Source organism: Anabrus simplex, chromosome 3 (assembly GCF_040414725.1).
Source record: "Anabrus simplex isolate iqAnaSimp1 chromosome 3, ASM4041472v1, whole genome shotgun sequence".
NCBI lineage: Eukaryota > Metazoa > Arthropoda > Insecta > Orthoptera > Tettigoniidae > Anabrus > Anabrus simplex.
This window is the reverse complement of record NC_090267.1, coordinates 41,325,642-41,343,701: the sequence shown is the minus strand read 5'-3', so window position 1 is coordinate 41,343,701 and position 18,060 is coordinate 41,325,642. Positions and strand designations below refer to the sequence as shown.

Below are 18,060 nucleotides of genomic sequence, written 5' to 3'. Positions count from 1 at the left end.
GCTTATTATAGTTCAAGTTTCATTATGATACGGGTTCTCCACCAATCAGAGTTCAGATTTCCATTATGATACAGGTTCTCCACCAATCATAGTTCAGATTTTCATTATAATACAACTGTTTGACCAATTAGGTAAGGGTAGCAAAATCAATCATCTCGGCCTCATATATTAACATCAATGCACCTTCTACTTCCAATATTCCACAACCACACGGCTCATTCCCGCATATTCATTTCACCAACAGTAAACAATTTGTATTTGAAATAAAGCTAGGTTATGATAACCGTCTATCAAAGCTTTGAAAACATATGATATTGTGGACCGGGCTTGGCCGTGCGGTTAGGGGCGCGCGGCTGTGAGCTTGCATTCGGGAGATACTTGGTTCGAATCCCACTGTCGGCAGCCCTGAAGATGGTTTTCCGTGGTTACCCATTTTCACACCAGGAAAAATGCTGGGGTTGTACCTTAATTAAGTCCACGACCGCTTCCTGCCAACTACTAGGCCTTTCCTATCCCATCGTCGCCACATGACCTATCTGTGTCGGTGCGAAGTAAAGCCACTAGTAAGAAAGTGATATTGTGAAGGTCTCTGATCCAGTCACGGAAAATCAATAACCCAGCGCATGCGCTCTGTGCCTATTGAGTTAACTCAGCTGTCAAGCGACATCTCGACAGAAAAGAATGAATATTTAAAAAATACAGTTATATTTTTCGTCGAGCATAAACAGTCATATGCAACTCGCCTATAATGGTAATTAAGACACGCGTACGGAAGTTATAGAAGTCCCTTCGCTCGTTTTGTCAGTCTCGTGTCGGTATATTTACTGACACGTAAAAGAACTCCTGCGGGACTAAATTTCGGCACCTCGGCGTCTCCGAAAACCGTAAAAGAGTAGTTAGTGGGACGTAAAACAAATAACATTATTATTATTCCTTCGCTCGTTTTGTAAACTTACTTGTGTCTTAATTATTGCCATTATAGGCTTGTTGCGTAATGTACTATTATCAAATTCGATCAACTTGAAATATGTTTGTTAAATAGTTTAGATGTTGTTTCATTCTTGTAGTCGGTCCCTTGCAAGGCTTTCGGGTCCTTAACAGGATAGTACGCCTGTAATAAAATCCGAACTGATGTTAAGTACAGAGAAAGCTGACCAATCGGGCACCTGTGGGAACTGAACCTACAACATTCTGATTTCCCAAACGATGCATTTCCTATTGAGCTATGGTGACTTTGCCTGTTTGGTTCTATTTGTCAGTATCTGAGCTGAAGTGGCTATATGTACCGTTGATCCCTCCGTAACCCCGAAACACAACCAGGAGTAATCTGACTTCAAGTACTGTGACTCTTTACTTCACAAAAGCTGTATTTCGCAAAATAACCTTAGTATAAAATATCCTCCGTTCTCAATACCACCATCAATATCAGTTAAAACCTAGGTCTGTCGCTAAAGATGATCAGATATCACTTGACAACAGTCCTCGCCTCCAGGTTACGGCACATTACCGAAGGCAGCCCTCTCTGTTAATTACAAGAGACAGCACTTCTAACTTGTACTGTCAACAGACGAAACGTAAAGTTATATCATAGAATATATTCAGGAGGCACAGTTCATATAAATATTTTAAATAATTCTGGAGACGAATTAGAAAGTATCATTGGATTTTGGATCATTCTGTGCAGACCGCACGTGATAGCTACCACTTGTCAGGCGAGGTGTTAATGCATAATTATACATAGTTACCTTAAGTTTCATTACAGGAGGCACATTTTTAAGTACGAGGTTTAGGTCTATTTTACACGATCCACCCCTTTCCACGCCACTTCACTTATCAGACACTCTGTTTTGTTCTTGTTGTCCACTTCCTGCAACTTCTAGTCCCCACCACATCTTTTGCGTCTCAGTTTGACTTTGGAACATGGACGCGAACGTTATCCTTGGGATTTATATTCTTACAAAAAGAGGAATGGGGTAATAGAGGAGTACTAGGAGTAATTGGGTCACACTATTTAATTCATATAGCCTAGAACAAGGAGCTGATCATTTTCTTCTAGATGTACGCACCAGCGATCAAAAAAACTTTAATTAGCTTCGTATGTCTGGGAATTCGTTTGATGAACTGTTGCCAATCCTTGAAGCAAGTTTACAGCGTCAGGACACAAACATGAGAAAATTTATTCCATCGACATTTCGAGACAAAAATTTCAACTTGTGGCGCACACAATGTTGACCGTCTGAATGTACTACAGTAATCTGATTTAGTGAGCTACCAGTCGCCAAGCGTTGAAGAGACTTCAAGCCAGATGACAGTGGCCTGCTGTTGGCGAGAATTGAGGGAGGTGGCGACACCCGAAGTGTCTCGGCCTCCTTTCTAGACCTCTGGTGTAGTGGAGTGGAGTGGAGTGGAGTGGAGTGGAGTGGAGTGGAGTGGAGTGGAGTGGAGTGGAGTGGAGTGGAGTGGAGTGGAGTGGAGTGGAGTGGAGTGGAGTGGAGTGGAGTGGAGTGGAGTGGAGTGGAGTGGAGTGGAGTTGAAAGCAGTGGATCGTCTGAAAGGAGCTTAAAGCTAAAGAAACAATAGGAGAGTGACAAGTGCGTGAGTGAACAGTGGGAATATGACTTTGGAGCATTAAGCTCTTACTCCCAGAGCTATGTTTTGTATGTCTCTGTTCTGTACTGAAGGGTCCATGCGCAGATGTTATGAGTTTGAATATTTTTTGACGCATCATATGATGTCGATCGGAACCTTCACAATGAGCGTGGTTGCCTCACCTGCCGATGAATGTTTATAAACTGTCATATGTTGTGTGTTCTAACATGGACCCTGGGAAAGCAATAAAGGGGGAGGCTAAAAGCAACTGCGATGTGGTTTTGTAAACGGAAAGAAAAAGAACATTTTTCTCAGAGAAGTAAATGAAAAAAGAAGTTAATCTGTGAAATATAAAATATTCCGCCTCCGTGGTGTGGTGGTTAGTGCTATTAGCTGCCAAACGCGGAGGCCCAAGTTCCATTCCAGGCTTTGCCACAAAATTTGAAAAAAGGACTGTACGAGATCCACTCAGCCTCGGATGGTCAGCTGAACAGTGGGCGATTCGATTCCCTCCTCAGCCATCCCCGAAGTGGGCTTCCATAGTCTCCCAATCCTCCTCCAGATAAATGCTGGGATGGTACCTAACTTAAGGCCACGGCCACTTTATTCCCTCCTCCTTTTCTGTCCCTTCCAATCTTCTCAACACCCCTACAAGTACACTGCTCAGCATAACAGGTGAGACCGCCTGAGTGAGGTACTGGTCATCCTTCCGAGTTTTATCCCCAGACCCAAAGTCTCACCCTGCAGGACACTGCCCTTGAGGCGGAGGAGGTGGGATTCCTCGTTATTTCTGAGAGAAAAACCAACCCTGGAGAGTAAACTGATTATGAATTAAAGGAAGAAAGAAAGACAGAAATATAGAACAAGGAAGTGAAAATGTATGGTAGACAAGAGTTTTATTTATAACATCATGCCAAAAGAGGTACTTGGAAAGAAAGGAAGAGGGCAACTGAGACTTTCATACAGCAAAAACCTCATGATGCAACTAAACTTAGCTCCTGTTATGAACACGCTGCCAACTCACAGAAAAAATGCAGTTGGAAAGCATTGAGTCGGCTCCTAATATGTCCATATTGGTACTTCTGGATTTCCTTTTGTCACTAAGTGTAACTTAGGCTTTTATGTAGATTAGGTGTATAGTGGAGTGAATTTTTCTGTTTCAGTTAACATCAAAGTGGAAGTACCTGTTTGTCACCAGCGGTCATCTCTCTGTGGATACGTTCTTCCTTTTAAGTGGGCTGCTAGCTGCTTACGTTTTCTTCCGGCAGGTGCCCAAGACGAACTCCTTTAACCTTCCTCTGTATTATCTGCACAGATACATCAGGTGGGTGAGAAATTCAAAACTTCAAACGCTTAGTCCATTATAGTGAATCAGTTTTACTCGCTTTATCTATGCTAGAGGTTGTACAAACTGACAAGGTATCACTGAAATCAGTTTTGGATATGAAATTATATTTTAGGAACTAAATAAATATGAAGGAGCAGCCTCAAATAATATCAACAATATTAACGCTTGACTACAGTCGTTTGGTCCCTGGGATCGCACTGCATTTTGCACCCATAATTCAAGGAACACTATTTGCCTTGGAGATTTGCCCATCTCAGTAGCTTCCTCATTCTCAGTCTAATGTCGGTCAGTGTTTGAGGTGCTGTGTTATCTCTCGAATTGTTAAAGCGACGTTCGGAGGACCGCACGACTGTGAGTGTGTAAGTCAGTGACGGGCTGAGCATTTGTTTCCCGTTCATTGCGTGTAATTGTTTTCCGTATCTTCCGTATCTGTTAATGACAGAAAAGGCGACATGGAAATGGAAAAGTTTTAAGTAACAGCCTGATACCAAAAGTTGGTATTGAAATCGTAGATGATAAGAGCGCCGAATGCTTTACAAGCCGCCGTACAAAGCGCTGGTCCATGGTTGTGTCCTTCATACGAGTGTTATCAGCACATATACTGCTCACAAGTCCTTCAATTAAAGAACTGTACTTAGCTGAAAAACTCTCGTGAAACAACTGATTGAACCAGCACTGCGATGAAGAATGATGAATGAACGCTTTCCACGAGAGCTGTCTTCTTTTGTCAATCGAGTTGTAGGAGCTGAAGTACATCTCCATGAATATCTGGGCCAGGAGGACAAACTGCCGACAGATGCAAGGAAGATATATCAATTTTGTCCTTCAAAAAGGCATAAAAACCTAGCTACTTGTGTCGCAAATGCAAAGTTCCAATTTGTTTGAAAAGTTTTTAAAAAATATGTGTAGCAGTGCGTGTAATATGACACTGAATATGGTCAATTTGACTAGTGCAGATTATTGTGTGTAATTTATTATTGAGAATAATTAACAATTTTAACATCAGCGAGTCCTGTATAATATTAAATTACAATGTTCAAGTTTTCAAGGAGGAAACGCATTCAGTTATTATTTGTGTCCATGTGTACAAATTTTCATGCAAATTTTGAGTGTAACTTCAACAAATTAGTGAATCCAATGATACTGTACCGTAAAGACACGTGGGAAAATAAAATCAAGATGGTTGGGTACAGAGAGTGGCAAACTTACCTATCGTTCCTGTCTCCTCCCCACCTGGCTAGGTCATCGGCGAGCGCATGGAAGGTTCGGTGACTAGATCCAGTAAAAAAAGAGGATTTTAAAGATCTAACAAGACAGGAAACGTTGTTGTGTGAGTAAATGAGGAACGAGATTACATAAGCTAGATTTTATAAATGAAAGCATGAACTAAAATGAAAAGAAACCCAAATAACACAAATGCGTACAGTACATAAATACAAATTCAAGTCACTGGCCATGAGGTGGCAACAGAACTATTAATCTTTACGGAGTCCGTGTGACAGTTGCTTTAGTACTTTAATTAATTTGGTGCTAAGTTTGGACAGGTTTTTCACGAGAAACGCCTTGGCAACAACGTTCGAAACTTATGATGCTAGGAACTGAAATTCTTCGCAGATTTTATCAATTAAACCTAACATTAGTTCCCTCATATAAGGGTTGTAACTACACATATACCTGAATGCGAGACCCAAACAAGAGCACGTGGAATTTGTCACCGCCACAAAGAGGGCAGCACGGTCCTCTCTGGATTAAAGATGGCGGATGACAAAAGCACGTGAGTTTGTAAAGCACTTCGACTTTGCCGCCACCACATAGAGTGCAGCACGGCGCTCTCTTGATTAAAGATGGCGGATGACAGCTGTCAAAAAAGCACGTGGATTTGTTTACCGATTCAAATCTCGCGCTAGTGAGGTTAAGTTGGTACCACTAAGGTTTAGGTCTGTCAAGATGGCTGCACTGAGGTTTGCGATACGTTGTTGTCTGTAAAAAAGCACGTGGCTGTCAAAAACACGTGGATTTGTTTACCTATTCAAATCTCGCGCTAGTTAGGTTAAGTTGGTACTACTGAGGTTTAGGCCCGTCAAAATGGCAGCAGTGAGGTTAGCGATGCGTTGTTGTCTGTCAAAAAGCACGTGGCTGTCAAAAAGCACGTGGCTTTGTTTACAAATTCAAATCTCGCGCTAGTTAGGTTAAGTTGGTACCACTGAGGTTTAGGCCCGTCAAGATGGCAGCAGTGAGGTTAGTGACGCGTTGTTGTCGATGACATCTGTCAAAAAGCACGTGGCTTTGTTTACAAATTCAAATCTCGCGCCAACATTTAAATTTCCCGCCAAAATTCAAATTTCCCGCGGTAGGAGGAGGAGGCGGCAGAACCATCCAATTATACTACTCCTAGTACTCAACCTCACACGAACTTATGTTAGAAGTCAGACTTTTACGTCAAGGCAAAGATTCCGGCCTAGCTAGCCGAAATGTACATAGTAAATGCATCGTGTTCAACCGCACACGAACTTTATTAGACTGTCTGTCTTTACGTTTAGGCTAAAGTTGTGGCATAGCTAGCCATAATATACTTTGGGAATGCCCAGTACTTAACCGCAAACGAACGTGTGTTAGAAGTCTGCAACTTCCCGTTCTAGTTCAGGCTTTAGTTACACTCCTATCTCGAATTGCACACTGTTCACCTATTCATCTCCTGTGACGGAGGCTTTGTTCTATTGGTAAGTTCACGGCGCAGTCACCTGACGGACAGACACACACGCGACCGCACTGAAGAAAATGTTAGAATTGAATGAGCCCCTCCCCACACATCTCCCTCTATTTATTAGGACAGCCGGTGACGCCACACAAGGGACTTCACCCACGTACACACTTGAGTTCTTTGTGTAGCGAGTCGTTTGGTTCCCACGGTATTCGCGCGAATATTGTATAACGAGAAACAATGCTCAATAACATCTGAAGGCACATCATGTCATTCAGTAAATTATGAAAAGTATAACTGTGGTTTTAATTCCTCTGAAATCCTTCCAGGAGAGTAGATATGGCCCTGATTTCCAAACGTGTCAGGCCTGGTTCTTGCCGCTTTAATTCTTAGCAGGGTGGTAGATGTAGTTTCCTGAACAGCATCCGAGTATCGCCATCATTTATCTGCTATATTCTTTCTCGTTCACTTCCTACGCCACATCCGTCGCTGAGAGCCTTGCTCCCCAAAACACTCAGCTCGAATTCGCGCCTTTTGTGAATTGAAGACATGCCCGGAAAAACGGGTTAACCCTCAAAATTAAAATATTCGAGTTACGCGCTGCTATCTGTTGTCGGATACAAGAGCTATCTTTTGTGATATTCGGCTATCCTCCAGGGATCATATTAGCTTACATACAAAAGGCGAATGTTCTTGCGTTTCTGGATTTGATCTATCTTTAATGTCAAAAACGGGCTAACCCACTGCTGCAACTGACATCTTCGGTAAGCTTGCATGTTTTACTTTTATTATGTACCAGTAGTTAAAGCAGTCAGTTCCCATTACTGGAAATTTTGCAGTGGTTTACAATACAACCCAATCTTTTATTAAGTACTACATTCATTATTTACTTATTAAAAGTGGACAAAAGAGGACGTAACAGAAATCGTCCAAGTAAATGCAGCGATGAAAACCTGGCATTTGCTCGAGCTCACACCAACAGTTTTCCTGCTCAGTCCAATAATTATTTGGTACCCGGACATACATTTTACCATGTGATTTTTTTAGAATTTGTTTTACGTCACACCTACACATATAGGTCTTATGGTGACGATGGGATAGGAAAAGGCTAGGAGTGGGAAGGAAGTGCACATGGCGTTAATTAATTTACAGTCCCAGCGTTTGCCTGGTGTGAAAATGGGAAAACACAGAAAACCATCTTCAGGACTGCCGAGAATATGGTTCGAACACACCATCTCCCGGATGCAAGTTCACAGCTGCGTGCCCCTAACCGCACGGCCAACTTTCCCGGTTTTACCATGTGACCGGGACTTTGGTCTCATTGAGAAAAAAGAGGCAACTGTCTTATATTTATGTTCCTAATCAATTGATGGAGTTAGTTTAGAAAACTAGTTAAAAATCCTTTCAGTGTTGTCAGAATGACAACTGGTATGTTTATCACAGCAATATCTCTTCTCGATAAAGTCCAAACAAGAATAGTGAGAGAATCTTGTCAAAAGATTACTTGTTTGGAAGTAACTAAAAACCAACCGTTTAAGCTCTTTTTTTAAGTACAGCTATGGTGAAATTGAAAGTTATGAATCTGTGGATATTAGAAAAAAATTACCTTGTACACATTCACTTAGTTGTGAGACATTTCCCCTCAAATATCATGGTCCAAGAGCTATAAATCCTGCAAAACTGAAGGATTTACAGGAACTGATGGATATTCCTCCAGTTTATCATGAATACTAACAAAACCTTAAAACTTTTCCATAATCCGAGACTATTCCTGATGAACCATTTTTTTAATCATAGCACTGATTATTGTTCCATGACACCTTTAACCATAAATTTCCAGGAAAAGATGCTGTTATACTATTTGAGAAATGCAATAGACAAATTATAAAATGTTAAAAGGAGGGTAAATGAAAGATGTAATGATTACTTTCGAGATATTAAAAAAATATTTTTTCATTACCATTTGTGATAGGTGTGTAAAGGTTTGAAGTTTAATGTAAAGTATCTCTTTGTTTATTGATAATATCTTGTCTTGGGTGATAAGATATGATAAATTTTACTGTCTGCTTGAACTTTACTTTTACAAAAATGAAGGAAGATAATGTCTTATATTTCTTTCAGCCTCATTCACAAACCTCAAATTTTCTCCATTTTAAATACGTGTGGATTACCCTTTTATTTCCGGGCATGTCTTCAATTCAATACTCTGACGCTACGTTACTGCTGCGTTAAATGATATATGACAGCCCCGCAGGCTGTGGTGTAAGTTATAGATGGATGGCCTGACAGTGTTACCTAGCAACCGTGCAGTCTGTGATATTAGGTATGGATGGATGGCCAGAAAGTGTTACATAGCAACTGTGCAGGCTGTGGTGTTAGGTAAGGATGGATGACCTGACAATGTTACTTAGCAACTGTATGGATTATGATGTAAGGTAGGGACGGATGGCCAGACAATGATACCTAGCAACTGTGCAGGCTATGATGTAAGGTATAGAAGGATGGCCACACAGTGTTACTTAGCAATCGTGCAAGCTATGATGTAAGGTATGGCTGGATGGCCAGACAGTGTTACCTAGGAACTGTGCAGGTTGTGATGCAAGGTATTGAACTCTACCGTTCATGGCAAGAGAAACTGATCTTTAACCCTGTGTGGCCGTCCACCTATACCTTACATCATAGCCTGCACATTTCCTAGGTAACATTGTCTGGCCATGCATCTATACCTTACAATCATAACGGGCTGCACGGTTGCTTAGGTAACACTGTCTGGCCATCCATCCATACCTAACAACATGGCCTACACAGTTGCTAGGTAACAATGTCTGACTATCCACCCATACTTTGCAATTCCACTATTGCGGAAGTGAAATTCAGTCGAGTTGGAGTAAACGCGATTAACCACAACGAAATTAAACATAGTGAATAAGTTTATAGAATACTTTATGATGTTAATAGTAAGACGTGTTTAGGAAACTTATCTTCTTTCTGTCGTGAGTAATTGTCCTGCTGCATGGCAGGCTATGTAGACGCCATCTGGGATGTTGGTCCAGCTTGGTTAAGCTCCGGTTTATCCAGATAGCCTGCCTCCCATCTTTTAGAAAGCCATCGTTACCGGGTCTTGCCCAATTACAAAGATAAAATATAATTTTGAAATCAGCTGTTGCATGTTAATCATATAAAAGCCTTCTAATATACCGTATAATTATGTTTCTTTTAAGGTTTCTTTGCGTGATCTCTAACGACAGCAGAGCATGAACGAGCCATAAAATAATTCCAGAAGCGAAAGAAAGAATCCAAGTGATATGTTAATAGGTGACATATGTAGATGAAGCATATAGGTGTTACGTTGTCATAATAAGTTAGGGCAACACAAGATATGGAAACAACAGCAGAAGAAATGTTGATATGATGAAAGAAGATACTGGTCCAATGGTTTAAGAATATACGAGGATAATATTAACTGTGCATCAAGAGAGGTTGATATGTGAAGCGTTTAGAGTAATTAGAAGAGATATGATTTGAAATGAGTAATGAAGAAGGTGTAATGCTGTTATATGAAAGAAATGAAAAATGAACTGGATGGAGATATGTGCTACGATAAAATAAAAGATGGAAATAGAATATTTTAACTGAAAAATGTGATGATTGAAGCAAATTAGGATCATATATATTCATGACTGAATAACATTATATGTTGTCGAGAATCCATATAGTACGGTAATGGTGACGTATTTTAACCTTCGTGGAATATTATGGTAGGATTCATTCATCAAAGGATATTCATTCACTTAGACGTTAACTTAGGATTTCTTCTGAAGAGTTGCATTCTAACGCAGTAATTATCGCATACATGGGTTAATATGGATGATCATTGCTACTTTATATAGGAATATGGATCAGTTTAATATCACAAAATATCTTACTCAATAAAGGATCTGAATAACTCGTGAGAATGATTAATTCAGGTTGTATAGGGAAGTTAATTTTAGGCATGACTTTGAGTAATGCGGTAATTTTAATTGATAACGAACAGTTCTTTGTCAGTGAAAAAAAAAAAGAAACTTGTTGCCATTGATGCTTTCACTGCCCGTACTTATAGGCATGATACTGTATAGGCTTTTGGGCTTATGCCGTGTCAAGGAAATAATGATAATAATAATAATAATAATAATAATAATAATAATAATAATAATTTTATTGGCTTTTCGTCCCACTAACTACTCTTATGGTTTCGGAGACGCCGAGGTACTGGAATTTAGTCCGTCAGGAGTTCTTTTACGTGCCAGTCATGGCTGACGTACTTGAGCACCTTCACATACCACCGCGCTGAGCCAGGTTTGAACGTGCTAGCTGGGGTCACAAGGCCAGCGCCTCAACTATCTGAAACACTCATCCCGGCATTTTAAACAAAACAAATCTTGCATATTTAAAATTGTCAATATTTTCTAATATTACAGTTGCAGCTTCTCCTAATGGTGGATAGTTAACATGTTTTACTGCCCCATAAAATAATCATTATTCCCTTCACTGCTTTCAATTAAAAATTCCACCCCAGACCCCCCACCTCATGCTGAAAATTATGTGTGTGCATTGAAATACCAAAAATATTTTAGTATTTAAGAACTTCCCTTTGGTATTTCAGACTGACTCCTGCCTTCGCTATTATGATAATGCTAGCGGTCACTTTGTGGAGGTACACTGGTTCCGGTCCAGTCTGGGATACTCTGTACAACCCTGAAATATCTGCCTGTGAGGAGAAATGGTGGGCTAACTTGCTCTACGTTCAAAACTATGTGAAACTTCCTACACAGGTGAGTAGCCCTTGGCAAAAACACTAGTTAACTCATTACCACCCCAAAGTGAAAATCGAGAAATAGTATTAATTGTTCCATAGGTATAACTACCGTACACTTAGCCCCTGGTGCACGCGTTTTCACTTGGAAGCTAAAGAAATATTTACTCATTTTTTTAAGTGAAAGCTCACGTCTGCCACTGTGGTGTAGTGGTGAGTGTTATTAACTGCCATCCCCGGAGGCCCGGGATCGATTCCCGCCTCTGCTACGAAATTTTAAAAGTGGTACTAGTGTCGGAACGGGGTTCACTCAGCCGCTAGCGGTCAACTGCATAGAAAAGGGAGGGGGTTTGACTTCCACATCAGACTTCTTCTAAGATGTTTCTCCTCCAGGCAAATTGCGGGATGATACCGTGCCTAAACTAAAGCCACGACTGCTTCCTTCCCTCATTGTCTATCCCTTCCAATCTTCACATCCCCCACAAGGCCGATGTTCAGCGCAGCAGGTGAGACCGCCTTGTTGAGATACTAGTACTCCTCCCCTGTTGTATTCCCCCGATCAAAAGTCTCACGCTCCAGGACACTGCCCTTGAGGCGGTAGAGGCATCATCTCCCTTTTAATTTCGAAGAAAAAGCCAACCGTGGAGGGTAAGCGGATTAAGAAGGCTCACAAAATAAAAACACATTTACTAAAATATATTAAGTTTCATTTTCTTTGAAAATTGTAAAGACTTCTAAACAAACCTCGTGGTAATAATGACAACATATTATATGTGGGATAGAAATAAAAGTGTCATTTGAAAAACGCTAGCCTCGCATTTTTACTTACTTTATGCAGGCATATAAACTTCCGTAAATTCGTAAAAGTGACAGTGGTAAAACAAATAAAATAATAGAAGAACAATACTCCTTGAGGCCACTGCAGTGTTCCCCGCTTGCTTCTCTTGGTTTTAAATGGCAATAGTAACGCACTTCACGTGAAGTACCAAAGAGCACTATGAATAAGACACACAGTATTGACATCGTATGAGGTATGTGTGCTTGGGTGTGTTAATGTTAATGGTAAAAATAACATAACATTACTAGCTGTAGTACTCGGCGTTTCCCGGATAGGCTTTGAATATTTACATTTAAGATTTGTATTACCAGTTACTTATGTTTAAAAAGAATTTTTATAGAACTCCTGTTTGAGAAGTTGATTTTACTATTTATTATGTAGTTTTAGAGATACTGAGATGTGTTTGGTTTCAAGTTTTATATTATTTAATTTTCTAGCAAAACGTTGTTCTTGTGGAAGCGCGAATTAACTGGGAAATATTTTATCCCTTCAAAAATTTGAAAAGCGGCAACCATATGTATTTACCACTCGCGCCATACATATGATGTACAAGATATCAACTGCCATTGATATTGTCATCAATCAGACTTGCGACCCTCAAAAGCAGAGGATTCAGCGTTATCCTCGATAACCCGTCTCAGTGGAGACTGAGTGTGGACTTAAACAATCAATCAATAAATCAATCAATACTAATCTGCATTTAGAGCAGTCGCCCAGTTCGCAGATTCCCTATCTGTTGCTTGCCTAGCCTTTTCTTAAATGATTTCAAACAAATTGGAAATTTATTGAACATCTCCCTCGGTAAGTTATTCCAATCCCTAACTCCCCTTCCTATAAATGAATATTTGCCCCAATTTGTCTTCTTGAATTACAACTTTATCTTCATATTGGGATATTTCCTACTTTTAAAGACGCCACTCAAAACTTATTCGTCTACTAATGTCATTCCACGCCATCTCTCCGCTGACAGCTCGAAACATACCACTTAGTCGAGCAGCTCGTATTCTTTCTCCCAATTCTTCCCAACCCAAACATTGCAACATTTTTGTAACGCTACTCTTTTGTCGGAAATCACCCAGAACAAATCGAGCTGCATTTCTTTGGATTTTTTCCAGTTCTTGAATCAGTAATCCTGGTGAGGGTCCCATGCACTGGAACCATACTCTAGTTGGGGTCTTACCAGAGACTTATATGCCCTCTTCCTTACAGCCTTACTACAACCCCTAAACACCCTCATAACCATGTGCAGAGATCTGTACCCTTTATTTACAATCCCATTTATGTGATTACCCCAATGAAGATCTTTCATTATATTAACACCTAGATACTTACAATGATCCCCAAAAGGAACTTTCACCCCATCAACGCAGTAATTAAAACTGAGAGGACTTTTCCTATTTGTGAAACTCACAACCTGACTTTTAAACTCGTTTATCAACACACCATTGCCTGCTGTCCATCTCACAACATTATCGAGGTCACGTTGCAGTTGCTCACAATCCTGAAATTTATTTATTACCCTATACAGAATAACATCATCCTCAAAAACGCCTTACCTCAGATTCCACTTCTTTACTCGTGTCATTTATGTATATAAGAAAATATAAAGGTCCAATAATACTGTTGAGGAATTCCCCTCTTAATTATTACAGGGTCAGATAGAGCTTCACCTACTCTAATTCCCTAAGATCTACTTTCTAGAAATATAGCAACCCATTCAGTCACTCTTTTGTCTAGTCCAATTGCAATCACTCATTTTTTCCAGTAGTCTCCCATGATCAACCCTATCATATGCTTTAGACAGGTCAATCGCGATACGGAACTTTGACCTCCTGAAACCAAGATATCTGCTATATCGGACTGGAATCCTACACGTTGAGCTTCAGTGGAATAACCTTTCCTAAAAACGAACTGCCTTCTATCGAACCAGTTATTAATTTCGCTAACATGTCTAATATAATCAGAAAGAATGCATTCCCAAAGCTTACATGCAATGCATGTCAAACTTACTGGCCTGTAATTTTCAGCTTTATGTCTATCACCCTTTCCTTTATACACAGGGGCTACTGTAGCAACTCTCCATTCATATGGTATAGCTCCTTCAACCAAACAATAATCAAATAAGTACTTCATATACGGTACTATATCCCAATCCGTTGTCTTCAGTATATCCCCAGAAACTTGTCGATTCAGCCGTTTTTCTAGTTTCCAAATTGTTTATCTTATTGTAAATGTCATTGTTATAATATGTAAATTTTAATACTTGTTTAGCATTAGCCTCCTCCTTTATCTGGACATTATCCTTGTAACCAACAATCTTTACATAATGCTGATTGAATATTTCTGCCTTCTGAATATCCTCAGATACACACTCCCCTTGTTCATTAATTATTCCTGCAATGTTCTTCTTGTAACCTGTTTCTGTCTTAAAATACCTATACATACCCTTCCATTTTTCACTAAAATTAGTATGACTGCCAATTATGCTTGTCATCACGTTATCCTTAGCTGCCTTCTTTGCTAGATTCAATTTCCTAATAAGTTCCTTCAATTTCTCATTACTTCCACAGCCATTCCTAAATCTATATCTTTCCAATCTGCACCTCCTTCTTAGCCTCTTTATTTCTCTATTATAATAAGGTGGGGTTTTACCATTCCTTACCACCTTTAAATGTACAAACCTGTTTTCACAGTCCTCAACAATTGCTTTAAACCCATCCCAGAGTCTGTTTACATTTTTATTTACCGTTTTCTACCGATCATAGTTACTTTTTAGAAACTGCCTCATGCCTACTTTATCTGCCATATGGTACTGCCTAATTGTCCTACTTTTAATACCTGCCTTTCTATCACATTTATTTTGAACTACGATAAAAACAGCTTCATGATCACTAATACCATCCATTACTTCGGTTTCTCTATAGAGCTCATCTTGTTTAACCAGCATCACATCCAAAATATTCTTCCCTCTAGTTGATTCCATCACTTTCTGAATGCAGAACGTTACAATTCGACCCAGCGACACATAAACAATGGATTCGACATTAATATCGGTTATTTTCCATTATGATTACACATCATCACCTGCCTTTCCCCACAGTCCTTTTTTTTCAGATGGTAAGTCATGTGTGTACCAAGCTTCGTTGAGAGTTATTCTAGAACATAACTACAAACAGTACATCCATAATCTCGGTTATTTTTATATTCATTTTCACCCCTTCTCAACGTCCATACTGATTGCGCCAGCAGTGTCACTTAAACATCCAGAGTGTCACAGTTCAATTCAGCGACCTCGTAAACAACGTATTCGAGATAAATTAAAAAGTCATTTTCATTTATATTTATATTTCAGCCCCTCCCCTTAGAGGGCTAGGTGTGTTCAACCCCAACAGTATTATTTTCAGATAGTACGTTATATTTGTACCAAATTTGTTTGAGGGCTATGCTGGAAGAAACACACATACATCAGCGATTTCGGCCATTTTGGAGATTTCCTTTTACAGCCCTTCTCATCTCCATGTTGATGGGGCTGAATATGGACCTCAACGTCATACGGAGTGTCATTGTTCACATCAGCCACCCCGGAAGCTATGGACTATATAAAATTTGTCGTATTATTAATATTTCGCCGCACTTTCTGTATTTTCTATAATTTACTCCCTCCCCTAGGGTATCTAGGTATATCTTACCCCTATAGTAATTTCTTTCAGATAGTAAGTCATGTGTGGAAAAACCAAGTTTGGTTGAGATGTATACTACAACACACATACGTCCTTAAACTCGGTCACTTGGGACACTTCCTTTTCTTAACCCCGTCCCACCCCTACTCGCCGCCCAATCCCCGCCAACGATTGCGACTGAAATTTGTCGTAAACGGCATGCAAACTGTCACCGTTCGTTTCAGCCTCCCCGGAAGTTATGGATTACACACAAATGTCTGTCATTTTCGGCCATTTTTGAATTTCACCCTCCTACTCTAGGGCGCTAGGGGTCTCTTAGTCCCAAGGTATTTTTTCCAGATAGGAACTATGCTTGTATCAGTTTTGGCTCAGAGCTATGCTGGAACATACATACATACATGCATAGATACATACATGCATAGATACATACATACATACATACATACATGGACATATTATGTCCATTATCTCGCTCTCCGTAATTTCGGTGGGGTAGAGTGGTTAGCTCTGTGTCCAGCATCTTTACCCATGCGCATTTCCCGAAGTGGAAATCTCGTCTCTTAAATTTTTCGACTTCCTGACGAGGAATCGAGCCCATGTTCTTCCGGGTGAAACGAGTACGCTTTTGCCACCGCCTCGGCTAAGCAGGTCCTATCATTGCTATTGGCTAACGTAAAATGCATCTGGAGGCGGTAGCTACCCAGAGAAATTTGAAATTTTGTCCACAGTATAAGCTTTTAAATTCGGTCTTTCACCACTATCCCACGTAGAATGAGCTGCTATTCGTCCTGCCATGACAACTCTGGTTCCTGGACCCACCAGCCGGCAGAAACATGTGGTAAATTAGTTGAGCTTATGGTACAGAGACCCACCAGTCGGCAAGAAAAATCTGGTAAATTAGTAGAGCTTTTCACTACTAGACCACATAGAATGAGCTGCTATTCGTCCTGCGATGACAACACTGGTACAGAGACCCACCAGCCGGCAAGAAAAAAGTGGTAAAATTAGTTGAGTTTTTCACCACTAGCACTGTCGCCCTTGGCCATCCTCTGTCATGAGATAATTTTGTTTATGGCTGCGGCGCATACTGTCCGCGTGGTGAGAAAGAAGGGGATGAGGTCATTTAGTGATTATCTTATTTCGTAAGTAGACATTGGTAGCCTTGTGTACCACTCGATCACGTTGTCCACGGAAAGTGAACAAAGGACGGTCATTCCGTGCGTAGATGTTTGCGATCAAGTGGTGACCCGTGGTACTAATGTTACGTGGCACGGGATATAGTTTTAATATGGTAAAAATGCAAAAGCCACGCGCACAAATTGCATCTGACGCACGGAGTTTAGCATTAAAACAAGACCAGGCGCTCTGATGAGTCACTTCTTTTGCTTCAACTCGGACAGTAATAATTATGTTGGTCTCAGAGAGTGTGTTTACATTATTTCTGCTGATGCAGTTTTCAAGCAGATGGCGAGCCTAGAATTTGCAGGTGCAAAAGTAGTATCAAAATTTGCTTTTGAAAATGCGGTGACTACCGATGCCACCGCGAAAAAGAAACTACCTTCAGTTGTTCCGCACACGTGTGTTATGTTGGGAAATGGAACCGATAGAAACACAGTAATTGGAATATCTTATTGTGTCTTCTCCATATGAATTGCCCCAATTCTGTTGAAAAATGCCAATGGTTGTTGTACCATTCTTTTACGTATGAATTTGCACGCATTTTTTCATGTTTGTCTTAATTTGTTGGCCTCAGTACTCCTTCCCCAAATAAATTCAATTTCAAATCATTTCAATATTTTTGTTTTATGATCCTTTTGGTTCAAATACGGGAAAACGTGATCAATAAACAACCAACTGACGCTACTGATTTGCCGAACACGTACGACTTTTCAGTATTCGTTTCCTTCTCCAATCCTTATACCAATTTCAAAAATAATTTCTAAGTGGCAATTAAATAACAACTGGGAAATCTCTTGTTAAGAAGGAAGCCATATTTTCCAGTTTTGGCTTAGGTAAAAGTAGCTTAAAATCTTTCCAGCCTGTTAAAAACACAATTTCAATATAAATTATGACAGTATAACATGCCAGTAAAATATCCACTCCATTCAA

The 18,060-nt window shown here is 40.1% G+C and overlaps 1 protein-coding gene across 1 annotated transcript in view; it reads left to right on the top strand.

The window, feature by feature from the left end:
* LOC136865952 (nose resistant to fluoxetine protein 6) overlaps positions 1 to 18,060 on the top strand; it is an 87,936-nt gene that overhangs the window by 43,148 nt on the left and 26,728 nt on the right. Inside the window, exons 6-7 of the mRNA XM_067142515.2 lie at positions 3,753 to 3,913; positions 11,284 to 11,452. Coding sequence (XP_066998616.2) covers positions 3,753 to 3,913; positions 11,284 to 11,452 — 330 coding nt within the window. The remainder of the gene's footprint in view (positions 1 to 3,752; positions 3,914 to 11,283; positions 11,453 to 18,060) is intronic.